The 13,488-nt window shown below is 41.8% G+C and overlaps 1 protein-coding gene across 6 annotated transcripts in view; it reads right to left on the reverse strand.

Annotated features, from left to right (window-relative positions):
- Window positions 1–5,042: 5,042 nt before the first annotated feature.
- Window positions 5,043–13,488, reverse strand: part of OXNAD1 (oxidoreductase NAD binding domain containing 1) — a 37,854-nt gene continuing 29,408 nt past the window's right edge. For all 6 annotated transcript variants that reach the window (XM_026006444.2, XM_072726796.1, XM_026006447.2 and 3 more), the window contains 3 exons: window positions 7,184–7,426; window positions 6,296–6,404; window positions 5,043–5,618 (listed from right to left, as the gene is read on the reverse strand). In XM_026006444.2, the coding sequence (XP_025862229.1) occupies window positions 5,464–5,618; window positions 6,296–6,404; window positions 7,184–7,426 (507 nt within the window). In that variant the 3' untranslated portion in view covers window positions 5,043–5,463. The remainder of the gene's footprint in view (window positions 5,619–6,295; window positions 6,405–7,183; window positions 7,427–13,488) is intronic.

Here is a 13,488-nt window from a genome sequence, read left to right on the forward strand (position 1 = left end):
CAAACAGAATTCAGGGATAATTAATAGGCTAGGAAAAAACATTTGCAATACATATACAGACAAAAGATTAGTATTTGTTCTATTTTATAAAGACTTGCAAATCAGTAAGATATCAAAATGGCTAAAATACTTTAGCTACTTCCTAGCATTTTTTTTCCAAAAAGCATCTTTGATTCCACTGACTAGGAAAATATACTTTAAAGACTTTGACAATCTAGTGTTGTCAGAGAAATGGGTACTTTCATACTCTATTAGAATATAAGTCAATTAGGCGTTGTACAGGGTAATTGGGTAATACCAGCCAACTTTTGATCCAAAAATGACACTTCTAATAATTCCACAGGAATACATGCTAAGGATGCCTGGGTGGCTCAGCGGTTGAGCATCTGCCTTCGACTCAGGGTGTGATCCTGGGTTCGGGGCTCGAGTCCTACATCGGGCTTCCTGCATGGAGCCTGCTTCTCCTTCTGCCTATGTCTCTGCCTCTCTCTCTGTGTCTCTCATTAATAAATAAAATCTTAAAAAAAAAAAAAAAAAAAGGAATACATGTTAAACATCACACAAACAAGTTTGTTCACTTCAATACTGTTTGTAATAGGCCCGGACTGGGAACAATCTAGATGTTCATCATATACACACAATTACATACATTATGGCATACACCCACAGTGTGGAGTGTGTGAGAAGACTGAAATTCACAATCACACATATCTGTATATTGTATACGAGGTAAATACACTGTAAAATGTCTAATACCTAGCAAGCTTTTTATATAGAGGTTAATTCTGGGCCAGGGAGTGGGATGGGAGAGAAGAAAACTTTGGCATTTTGGTATTCATACTTTCATATTATTTGATTTTTTACAATCATATTTATCAGGTAATTAAAAAAGAAGAGAGGAATAGACAAAATCTTGGTATGCTGAAGCACAACAAACTGGGACCCAGGGAGGAGACGGAAGAGACAACGTCAGGCTTATGGGCTCCTGTAGGGTTTTAAAGAACCCAGAACAGACTGGACCAAGATGGTTGCTCGACAATGAGGAAGTCTGAATTCCTGAACACAAACACCTCTAAATGCATGCCTTGATTTGATGGTGGGTTAGGAGGTATCTTCATATGTCATCACCACGCTTGCTGTGGAGGCACATATTAGGGAAGAATAATATTAAAGACAAGGCATCTCAGTATTTCTCTAAGATGAGAATAGAATACTTCTTGGAGTTTCATTTAAAATAAAATGAAACAACAGTGCTCGGGTCAAATTATCAGCATACGATCATCTGCAGTACCCAGGAATGAAGGAAATTGCTGTTTTCCATCAAGAAAGAAAAAAAAAATCTCAGGCCGAGGCACACAGCACTGGACAATCCCCACACGCGCAAACACACTGCTGCTCACACAAGCGCACGGGAACATATGTACAGCAGCGGCTATGCATCCTGTATAACTCTCCTAAGCACTGTCTCCAGCGTGGGGCACAACCCTTCCCACTGCCTCTCCCACGCCTCCACCCATAGGATGTCACTGTCCAGGGACTTGCCCAGCCGGCCACCTTCTACAGCTTCTCTTTCCACCAGCAATGATTGCAAAAAAAACCCCACTTTTTCCCTCCAAAGCATCCACTTTTAATTGCAAAAGAGAGTTTTCCAAACTACTTAACTTCAAGATAACATATTTTCCTATCTTCAATTACTAGCACAGTGACTGCACATACCAGATGCTCAATAAATCATACTTAACCAATTTATCGTCCTCCAGAAAAAGTCATCACCTCCCCAACTGGTATCCCACTGAATGATTCTTTCATAGTTTTTCAGGCTGTTACTTCTCTCATCTTAAAAATACTGTGGTTGTTAACAGTACTGCACCAACTTAACTATACGGTTGACTTCCTAATTTTGATAAATGCATGTTGATATTCAGAAACACCGAGTAAAAGATATATGAAAACCCTTTGCAACTCTTCTATAAACCTAAAATTATTTAAAAACAAAAAGTTTTAAAACAAATTTTTTAAAATGGGTAAAAAAAAAGTGGGGGGGGGGTAGGTAGTTCTCTTGACTCTACTTGCCTCTCCTATGTTTTTCCTTCCTTCTATAGTAAAACTCTTTGAAACTATTATCTATACCAACCATTATAATTTCTTTTCTCCCAGTTGTTCCTAAACCCACTCCAATAGGTTTTCTTTCTTCATATGCTTTCCTTTATAACATCCATCTTATGGAGATCACCAGTGACCTTCCAGCTGCTAAATCAATGGCCACTCATGGGAACTCCTCTCTCCTGTCCTACCAGCAACATGACACGGCTAGCCAGTCTGTCCTCCCTGAGGCACTTTCTTCATGTAGCTTCCTGATTCCACACTTACCTTCTTTTCCTCCTTCCTGCTCATTAGATCACTGTTTGTACCCGAGAGTCCCAACCCCCATCAGCCCCCACAACCAACACAGCAGGGGCCATCATGAACAAGCTGAGCATCAGAAAATTGGCCACAATAGATACAATCAAATGTACAAAAAGCCATGAGTTCATAACGAAACTTAAAAACATCTCACCGGTGACCATCTTTGGAGGTTGCTAAGGCACCAATTCATATTGATAAATAAAAGGAAAGAATCAAGCATTGATTCTTTCATCATTTTTATAACAAGATTTTTTAAGTAGAGTCTACTAACCAGAACCAGGGTTCCAGGGAACATCTTTACCTCAGAGCTCCACAGCCACCTGCAGACAGCCTGTTGGTGAGGAATGGTGGACTACTTGGGAAAGACCAAGTATTTGATCCATTTTCTGGTGAGCACTGGTGCTCATACCAACACTTCACATTTGAGGAAGGCTCAAACCTATCTCATGCATAGACTGTAGGGTCTCCTGTCACAAGAAGAAACGTCTTTTCACAGAATCATGAGACAGGAAGGATCTTTAAGAATTTCTTTAACGTAGCTCATCAGCTCTGGGCAGGTCCTTTCACCCATGTAAGAAATATTAAGCAACTGCTGTGGGCTAAGCATAGTGCTGAACAAGACAGGGCCCTACCTGCAAGTAGGTTAAAGGTCAGTGGACTAAGCCTAAGCCATCTGGCCTCTTCAAATCCTTTCTCAATAGGACAAGGGATAGCAAATTAACCACACACTCAAGCAGTGTTCTGCTACTCATTTTATATGTTTTTTTTTTTTTTAAACACATTTAGTCCCCATAACAGCCCTAGGAGGTATGGAGTATTATCTCTGTTTTATATGCAGCTGCAAGTGTGTGCACACATGTGTGTAATTACAAACTGAGGCATGCCACAGTTGAGTGACTCGCTCAAGGTCATCTATCTAGTAAGCAGTATGATTCAAGGGCTCTCTCCAGTCTATATTCTCAGCCACCACACTATAAATTCAAGGCACCCTGGCGGGAGTTAGCTCAATCTAAGTACCCAAGAGATCTTGACTAGCCTGGTAAACAAGGGCAACAGGCCATTCTTGGCCAGCAGACCAGAAAGACTGTCCAGCACTCAGCACCAGAAACAACAGGCTAGAAGGAACTACAGTCCAGGCCAAGGTCATGACCTGGCCCATCCAAGCAGGTTACAGATAGTGACAGTCACTGGCAGGGTGCTGGGCAGGGCAGGTAGACCTTGCTGTATCACAATAGTGGACAGACAGGCAGTGGTGGCACCTCCCTACGCTCCCATCTCCTGCTGTGCTGAAGGGGCTCACCCTGCACCTCCACTCCCAACACAGAAAGGCCCGGGCCAGCCATTCTTTCTGTACCTTTGTGTCTGTTTCCACACCAGCTGCCTTGGCCAGCCAGCAGAAGAGCCCCTTGCTGTTCCCACATCACTGAATCTCATGGTGCTATGCTCCTGTGCCTCTTGGGTACTCAGCTCTAAAGCCCAGCCCTTGGGCCTGAGCACTTTGGGGCCAATTGATGAGTCAGGGCTCCTTATAGTGGCCAGACCTCACCTGTGAAACACTGGTGACCAGTGCCTTGGATAAACTTTGAAATTCCCATCAGGTCAACAGCCCCACTTTCCTCCTGCTGAATTCAAATCTGGGATAGAAATAGTTGACAAATGATCTTTGCTTAAAACTTGACAACATTCAAAATGGGGCAGAGTCATCATTGAGATGATGACTGAGAAGAGTGGTGCCAGTCATCATCAGGCCTCATAAATCCATTCTGTGTTTAAGCCCCAAAGTCCCTGGGAGGCCTACAGCCACAGATGACAAGAGACAAGTTGTCTTTTCCCATCAGCTCAGGAAGAGAATCCCAACTGGGGCTCCTGTGTTTCTAGAACTGATCTTGCCTTCTCCCTCTCACAGTGTTCTCCAAGCTGGTAGCTTCAGGCCCAACACTGTGTGTCACAGAAAGAATGGCCTGGCCTCAGCCTATGGACTTGTTTTGGATTTTTAAAAATCTAAACGAAGGTTAAGAACAGCAGTCTGCTTTCTAGCAGTTTCATTACAGCAGCCCTGAGATGAGGCTCTACCATTCTCTCTACCCATTCTGGGGACCGCCTCCTGACCCCCAGGCTTATCAAGGAGCTAAATGCCAGTTGCTTTCTTTCAGTCATTCAACGAGTAGTATGTCGAGGAGCTACTGGTGCCAAGAACAACCTTGGCAAAGAAATGAAATAAAAGGCAGAAAAGCAGGATTTGGAAATGGCTCTGTACCCCCTAATCAATCCTCAGCACATTTTTTACAGGCAGCCAGCCTAGTCATTGAAGGCAGATTCGACATGCAGTCCAGCAGTCACCGACGCCTTTGTCCCAAACAAGAAGCCGCCTCCTACGTAGAGTGTTAAGGCAGGCGGCCAAGACACAGAGCGCAGGAAGGGTTTCGTTTGAGAAGAAACTAACAATCAGTCTGGATACATACTTAGGACATTCATTAACATTAAGCCAACATGCCAGATATTCAATTCCCTGAAGCAGTTTCCTCATAAGCTTCCATTTCCAAACCCAACTTTGACGGTCTGAAGAAGCAAAGCTTCAGGCATAGTAAAGTGAACGAAGACATTAAATAGAAATTTCAAAGTAAAATGATCAGGAATGTGTTTAAATTATAAGTTTATTGAGCGTAAGATATAAAGGTTGCTATCAAATAAAGATAGCTTACATTTTACACAGGAAACCACATTTTTAAATGATTAAGTTTAAGTATGTATCTCTTTTTTCCCTAAGAGGAAAGAAAATCTGTATTGACCAATTCAAGATACAACATGAGATAATCAGTTATTAATAAAAGAAAATATAGTAAAAATAATTTAATCAATGAAGTCTTTGTAAAAAAATTTATCATCTAAGTCTGTGAGCTGGTTTTTCTTTTATGCTCCAGCTGGTCACTTAGTTCAGGCTAAAAAAAAAAAAAAAAAAAGCTGAATAGGAGGTAAATCCGTTGTGCCACAAATCTTTTCTCTCTTCCTGCCCTGAGTGGATTTCACGGCTTTCTCTTTTCCACCTTTGCCTGCTCCCTACCACCACTTCTCAAAGCAAATGTGTTCTTTGGGAACATGGCTGTTCTCCAGTTGCTTGGAGAAAAAGTCTGTCATTGGAGGTGGGCCACATATATAGAACAAAGTCTCTTCTGAAATATGATCTCTTATCTCCTTCTCTGTTATTCTTCCTTCTACCAAAAAAACAGAATAAACACCAAATAAGCCGGACATGCCTGTACTGAGCTGAGGAAGGACTAACCACAACTCAGCAAGAGGGTTTATTTCCAGTAACCAAAGCTTAGGGAGTCTAGGGAGGGGTCATTCACACGACGGCTCCTGGTGGCAGCACCGGGCGCCAGACGCAAGCAGAGAGTGCATCTCCAGGTTCCCTAAGCTGACAGCAAGCAAAGTGGGAAGCTGACCAGAACACACTCTTCGGACAGGGCCAGTTAGCTTACTGATCTTTGGTAGAGATTCAGAACTGGCTTCAGCAAAGTAAATAAACTGGTGAAGAATCTTTCCAAGCAGGGGAAACCACGAGTAAGTTAAATGACCATTAATGGCAAATGGCATGACTTCAGTTAAGGCTGGAATAGAAATTCTCCATGTGCATACTATGGTGTGATGCAAAGGTCCCCTTTAAAATATGCGGAAAATAAATTTTAACATGGGCAGCAAGAAACCTGAATATAGTAAGTAAATCCAACCGAATCCCTCCTTATTCTTCCATGAGGAATCACCTCCCAGTCCTCCAGGTAGTGGCATTACCAGCCAGTGGCCTCGGACAGTAAAGCATCTACACTCAACCAACTAGCACGTCCAGCAGACAACTGCATGGAGCTAGTCAAAATATCTTTAGGGGACTCACCCGTGATGTAGGGCTTGAGTTCTGCACTGATTTGCGTTGTCTGTTTTGTAACATGCAAACTGCACGCAATCTTCTCAGGAAATTCATTTACTAAACCGAGGATATTTTTCTGGAATGTCAAACATAGTTGGTCACACTACAATTTTTAAAAATCAAAACAGATGTGCACAACCACTGCCGCTGAACCTCGACTCCCATTCTGCACACGTCTGCCACTCTTCCTCTCTACTTAGAGAGGTATTGTTTGCAGCCTAGCAGGCCAGAGCATTCAGAGTACAGAGGGCTATTTGGCTTTAATTGAAATCTGAATATGCTAACAAGCATATTACTAACTCTCTGGGAGTTTTTTCTTTTCCCTTTCTCTCAGGCATTGGCAATTAAGCAGCAGTTTCACTGACCACAGTTGTGTCTTTTAACTGTTGCTGTTCTTTTGTTCATCCCTGCAGCTGCAAGGCAATCCAGAGTGAAAGCCTTCTCCTGTCAAATGTACTTCCTTTCAACAGATGCAACCAGTGGGGGTTTTGTTCACCAAGCCGCAGCCAAACTCTGCCTCTCACCTACTCCGGAGACATGCGAGCACCCTCCACGCCAGGTCTCCTGGCTCAGCGGAGCCTCAGGGCTGTGGTGACCTTTCTGTTCCTCTGCCTCCACACCCAAGCCCACCAGACCTGTCCTGTCCTGTCCCTTCACAGGAGCCTCCTGAACACGAGCTGTTTCACAGTGCTGCGTGAGAAGCGTACGTTAATTCCCACCTGAAAAGGATAAGCCCTGTCCAGCGTTTTGAGGCAGTGAACTCTCACACAGAAGACAGAAGGAACAGGAAGAGAGGTCTGTGGACGAGTCACACCATGACATGAGTTTGCTAGGAGACGTGCACTCGTCCCTTACCTTAAACAGGAGCTCACTGGTATTTTTTGCACTGTAGAACAGCTTTATCGTCCCGACCTCATAGCCCCTTCCCTTGTTTGCCCGTTCTCGGTGGAGGTCAGCCGCATGCCGCAGGATGGAAAGCAGAGGGTTAATTCCTACTCCTCCTGCAATCAACACGAGGTTTCTAGAGGCATCTGCAGGCTGTGGGTCAAAGAAGAACTCTCCACCCACTCTCACAGCCACTTCAGAGTCAAGTGTACACTAAGGCAGGAAAGAAAAGATCTGTTAGTCCTTTGTGGCACAGGTCTTACACCTGATGCTCTTCTTGAAGAAAACGGACGGCATCTACCTCCTGCATCTTTATCAGCATTGAGGACTATTTTTATGGCCGGCTCTCAAGTGTCCCAAGGCCCTGTGAGCCGGTTCCACTTGTCCATTATAGAGGCCATTTGCCACTCTGCCTTCATGATCCCATACTGCACAGCCACTCCAAAACAGAGAAAAGGATGCTCACTTCGGTCATCTTGCCATTTGTTAACTTCTTAGGTGATGAACTGGGTTGTGGAAAGTGGCACTGGACTTGGGATAGCTCTGAAGCAGGAGCTTCCTTTTCTGTATGGTGCTCCTGTTTTCTGATCAAAGCTATGGAACTCAGGGGCAAGTGTCATTACACTGTGGCTGCCCTGGGCTCACCAGAGAAGACTCTGGGTACTGGGGGGCTTCGTCCAGGTCACCAGCAGGGCACAGCCAGAGCTGTTGTGCAGGCTCGAGGCCTGCGCTATGGTGCTGTTCAGTCCTGTTCACTTCTCCCTGGAGCAGCAAGGACAGGCAGCAGCGGCTTCACTCACCAGGGGGTGACTACCACAAAACATGTGATGATACTTTTTTTGTTGTCACGATGGTTTGGAAAGCCCAACTGGCATTTAGAAGGCAGGACCAGAGATGCTAGATGTCTTGTGAAGTTAGCAGCACCCTGGAGCTGGCTCCTATTCAGCTGATGGGTAATTTTTGAAGAATTTCATGAACATTTCTACTGGCAGTTTGAAATCAGCCACTGAGTATCTGTAGCACAGAAGTTAGCAAATGCTGCAAGTCATGACTTTTTGTACTCAGAGAGCCAGTTTAGCAGCACATTATCTCCAATGCACAGGACTGCCCTGCAGAAACTTATGAATGGCCCATGGGACATACATGCAGGTGAAAATTAATTTGTAAAGATCCGTGACTAGATCCTAACTCATTCATAAAAAACCCAAAATATTTCTTGCACAGCGGAGTCTGAATTTTCCACAATGTAACCACCTTATAGATTATATTCTACTGTATCCAGAACATTACCAAGTATGTCCACTGTTCTGGACAACCACATCCCAATTGGTAACACGCATGTCTCCATACAACAGCTTGTACCACCTGCATCTATAGACAGTGTACTCACAGTGATTCTGCGTTGAGGAACAGCCATCTGACCACTTTATTCCATCTTCTAGTTAAGATCTGCCCAACCACTGATATAGTGAAATACATAGTCTCTCATTAGGGATTCCTAATTACTATTTAATCTACGAGTTTTCTTTATTTCTCCTTGGCATTACACTTGGAGAATTATGCCACCCCAAAAAAAATTTTTCACGTGTTGATTACATTAACTTTGAATTTCATTTCGGGTAGTTCTAGAAAGAGGGCATTGGATCTGAGAGAGTTGAGACCTCTAGCTTGGAGAAAATGTACTGATGTAAGAGTCAGAGAAGAATGAATATTAATCACAGCCTATGAAATCCATCAAGTTCCTTCATTTCTCTGAGCCTCTGCTGCTGCATCTGTTAAATGGGTACCAACACCTGTCCTGCTCACCTCACAGGGCTGTGGTGGCCATCACATGATACACCGTGTGGCGAAAGAACAGCTTGCTGGCGTCAAGCTCTATTAGAGGAGGGTGTTTCAGTCACTGAAGCTGTCATGGAGAAAAGCTCTGGGGACCTGCTTCTTTCTTCCCTGTCATTAAAAAACAGAATCTAGAACTAAAGAAATTTGTATTAAGAGCAAAAGTTTGCTCCATTACATGTTCCTGATGTAAATCAACTAAATGAACTCTCTCTTAAAAAGCAATAAGTAATCATGTGCTTTTTAAAGACCAAACCCTCAGCATTCACTCCTTGACACCCTATATGGCAGGTAGGCAGGTAAGTACTTTCTGACATGAATTGAATTTGGAACTTTACAACTTAAAGAAGTTAAATCTTAAAGAAGATTTAGTCTCAAAAAAAAAAAGTCTCAGAGAAATGTGAGAAAAAAAAGAAAATTATTTTAATTCACAAAAGAGATCCTTTCTGGTAACAAACTATTAAGCAAAGGGAAATCCTTTCCTGGAGGGAAAAGAAAAACAGCTAAACTTATATATAGGCCATTTTTACACGAAGGATGGTAAGTGGGTTTTCATTCTTGACAAGAGAAATTAGCAGCAACGGAGCATTCTGTTAGGAGTAAGTACAATCTCGGATCACTACACTGGCCACCAAAGTGCTTCAAAATGCCCTTTCTTTTCAAGTCTCTAAAACAGAAGCTATGGTATGAAAAGTTCTGCCTAATGATGACAACAGATTTAATCTCTGTCCCCTCACTCCCCATCTTGCTTGCCTGTACATGTCTCCCTTTATCTCTAAGAATCTACGAGTAAAAGAAACTAAGAAATGAGAAAGAAATCATTTTCTCCAGTGGTCATCCTCAGCAGGATTAGTAATGACAGCAAAGCCTTTAGAGAACTGTGTTTTGAAACCAGAGTATTTTCAAAGTCCTAAAGTTGGCAAAAAAATAATAAAATAAAAATAAAAAAATAAAAATAAAGGGGCCTGCCATCTCCTGAGTGACAAAATAATCTTAAATAGATCTATCTTCTCATTTGCTAGCATCTGGAAAGAATGAAAAGCCATCTTTGTCTTTTATTGATCAATAAAAGCTGCCAAGGTAGCACGAATACAACACTCAAAGTACTGCACGCTGTAATATGGAAGTGAGTAAAAGGACATTACCTTCAATTACACAGCCATGTTTTGGGTATAGATTTTCTACTTGGGAAATAAACAACTTTTCCACAGCAACTGGAGCCCAGCACACAATAGCTGTCTAGAACCCTTTACCCTGCCAGGAGCCTGAGCCAAAACAGATAAAATAAAGGAAGACATTTATGGCACTTTATCCCATGTCCCAATAGAGCAGCCTGCTGCCACCCAGACACTCACGTGCCTCCATTGTCCACTCTAATAGCTTAATAAGACAAATCCTCAGGAGGAAAATAGCCACCTGAGAACAGTTCCAAGAAAAATCTGACTTCATAAAGGCTGTTTGCAACTCCCACCGGGCAGAGTGGAGTAGGCACTACAATTAAAATGTGCATTCAAGCAATGCCACTTGGAGATTTTCTCCAGCCTCTAAGAATAAGTTCCTTCATTGAAATGCCAATGAGGCATGAAACCAAGCAGGGAGCTGTGGACCAGGACCAGGGCAGGTCACGTGGGAGGCAGATAACTGGAGGGGGCTCGTGGCACTAAGCTCATTTTAACACCAAGCAAGGGGCACACGGCAACCTTGCAGGTCCCACCCCTACAGCATTTTTTGAGAGACAGCAATGGGTGGGAAATCCAGAAATAATCTAAAAAGGAATGAGGCAGCTGAGGACATGTGGAAGGAAGGACTCCGAAGGTCAGAGGGTAAAAAATGTGACAGGATACTTAGAATGGAAATGCTAGGGCAAGTGGCTGCCTTACTCTGAACAGAAACAACTTGGCATGTAAATCACAATTAGAATGGATATTTTTGTATGCCCCTGTAGATTTAAAAACTTTTTTAAAAATTATCTCAGAGTAAAACTTTTTTGGGGGGTAGAGGGGAGTACAGTTCTGTGGATTTTAACACATACACGGATCTAGCTACCAACAAAACCAAGATACAGAACAGTCTCATCATCCTCAAAACCTCCCTGTGCTTTCCCCTCTATGATCACATCTTTCCCTACCCCTAACCCCTGTTAACCACTCATTGTATTTCTGTCCTCCAGAGTGTGACAGAAATGGGATTATAGAGTATGTAACCTTTGAGATTGGCTTTTTTAACTCAATATGTGGCCTCTGAGACTCACCCAAGTGGAGTGCATCAATGGTTCACCCATTTTTACTGCTGAATAACAACGCATTATATGAATGGATTACAATTTGTTTACCCATTCACCTTTTGAGGGACATTTGGGTTGTTTCTAGTTTTTGTTAATTATGAATAGAACCACTATAAATGTTCATGTACAGGTTTTTATATGAACAGAGCTTTTGTTTCTCTAGAATAAAGACTCAGGAGCACTATTACTATGACTTATGATAAATGTATATTTAATTTCATATAAAACTACCAAAATGTTTTCCAGACTGGCTGCTGTATCTTGCATTTCTGCTAGCAATATAAGCTATAAAAGAGTTCCAGTCACTCCACATCCTTACCAGCATTTGGTACTGTCAGAATTTTTAACTTTAATCATTCTAATATGATTACCAATGTTGATTACCAACATTGGGGTAGAGATATCCCACTGTATCTGGTTTTATTTTTTTATTATTATTTTTTAAAAATTTTTATTTATTTATGATAGTCACACACACACAGAGAGAGAGAGAGAGAGAGAGAGAGAGAGAGAGAGGCAGAGACACAGGCAGAGGGAGAAGCAGGCTCCATGCACTGGGAGCCTGACGTGGGATTTGATCCCGGGTCTCCAGGATCGCGCCCTGGGCCAAAGGCAGGCGCTAAACTGCTGTGCTACCCAGGGCCCAGGGATCCCTGTATCTGGTTTTAATCTGCACTTCCCGAATGATGTTCAATATCCTGTCATTGATTATTAGCTGTTCTTATATCCTTAGTAGCAAAGTATCTATTCAGTCTTTTTTTTTAAAGATTTATTTATTTATTTATTTATTTATTCATTCATTCATTCATTCATTCATTCATTCATGATAGACATAGAGAGAGAGAGAGGCAGAGACACAGGCAGAGGGAGAAGCAGGCTCCATGCCGGGAGCAGTCTTTTGTCCATTTTTAAATTATGCTCGTTTTCTTTTTGCTGACTTTTGAGAGTTCTTTAAGTATTTTAGATATTAAGTAACCTTTGTTGGATATCTAAGTGCAAATAACGTTCTGAGTCTGTAGCTTGTTTTTTAAAAATTCTGTTAACAGTATCTTTTGTAAAAAAAATATTTTGAATTTTGATTAAGTCCTATTATCAATCTCTTCTTTTTACAGATTTGACTTTTGGTGTCATGTCCTAATGCACCTACCCTCAATTCTAGAAAGTTTCCTATGTTTTCTTCTAAAACTGTTATAGTTTTGTGTTTTCCAATGATATCTACAACTTATTTTGTGGGAATTTTTCATCAAAAAGTATGACACTTAGGACACAATTCTTTTTTTGACATACGGATAAATAACTGTTCCAGCACTACATGTTGAAAGGGCTATCCTTTCACCACTGAATTTCTTTAGCACAGTTGTCAAAAATCAAATTACCGTATGTGTGTTGGATACTCCTAAACTCTCTATTCTCTTCCATCAATTTGTGTGTCCATCCCTTCATCAATACCACACTGTTTTATTATAGCTTTATTTTATTCTGACATTTGAGTAATGTGATTCTTTCTACTTTATTCTGTTTCAAAAACTCTAGTCCCTTTGATTTTAAAATCAGTTTGTCTATAGCTACAATACTGTACTAGTAACTCCTTTCTGGAGATAAGAAAATGCCTGGGACGGGATGGAGGTTGTTGGTAAATATAGAAGGCACACTCTAGAAAGAAAAGGGATGGCAAAAGGAGACAAGGGTCAAAAACTAAGAAGGCAAACAAGTGACTTGTGCTGAGCTCATTCTTTGTTATCAGAGTTCTCAGAGGTGATGAATAGTCAGCTTATGTAGGACTGTGTTGAGTCTCATGGTGAAACATGAGTTATTAGCAGCAAAGGTGGATTCCTTCTCAGGATACCGTGCTAAGAACTCTCCAGAGAGGCAATGGCACCATGGACTTAGCAGCGCTCAGCTGTGGGCACAAGTGGGATGTGATCAGAAATCACTTCCTTTCCAAGTGACAGAATGATAGTTTAATTCCTTTTATTTAGGATAGTTAGGACAAAATAATCTGATTTATAGATTTACCATTTACAAGACATACATACAGAGAGCCAATTTAAAAAAGCCTTACATATAAAGTAAAATGCTCAAATACTAAAGCAGTATTCAACTGAACACTGGTAACCCAGAAGATATTTTCAGATCTCAAAGTATCTGTGAGTCT

This window comes from Vulpes vulpes, chromosome 11, assembly GCF_048418805.1.
Source record: "Vulpes vulpes isolate BD-2025 chromosome 11, VulVul3, whole genome shotgun sequence".
Classification (NCBI taxonomy): Eukaryota; Metazoa; Chordata; class Mammalia; order Carnivora; family Canidae; genus Vulpes; species Vulpes vulpes.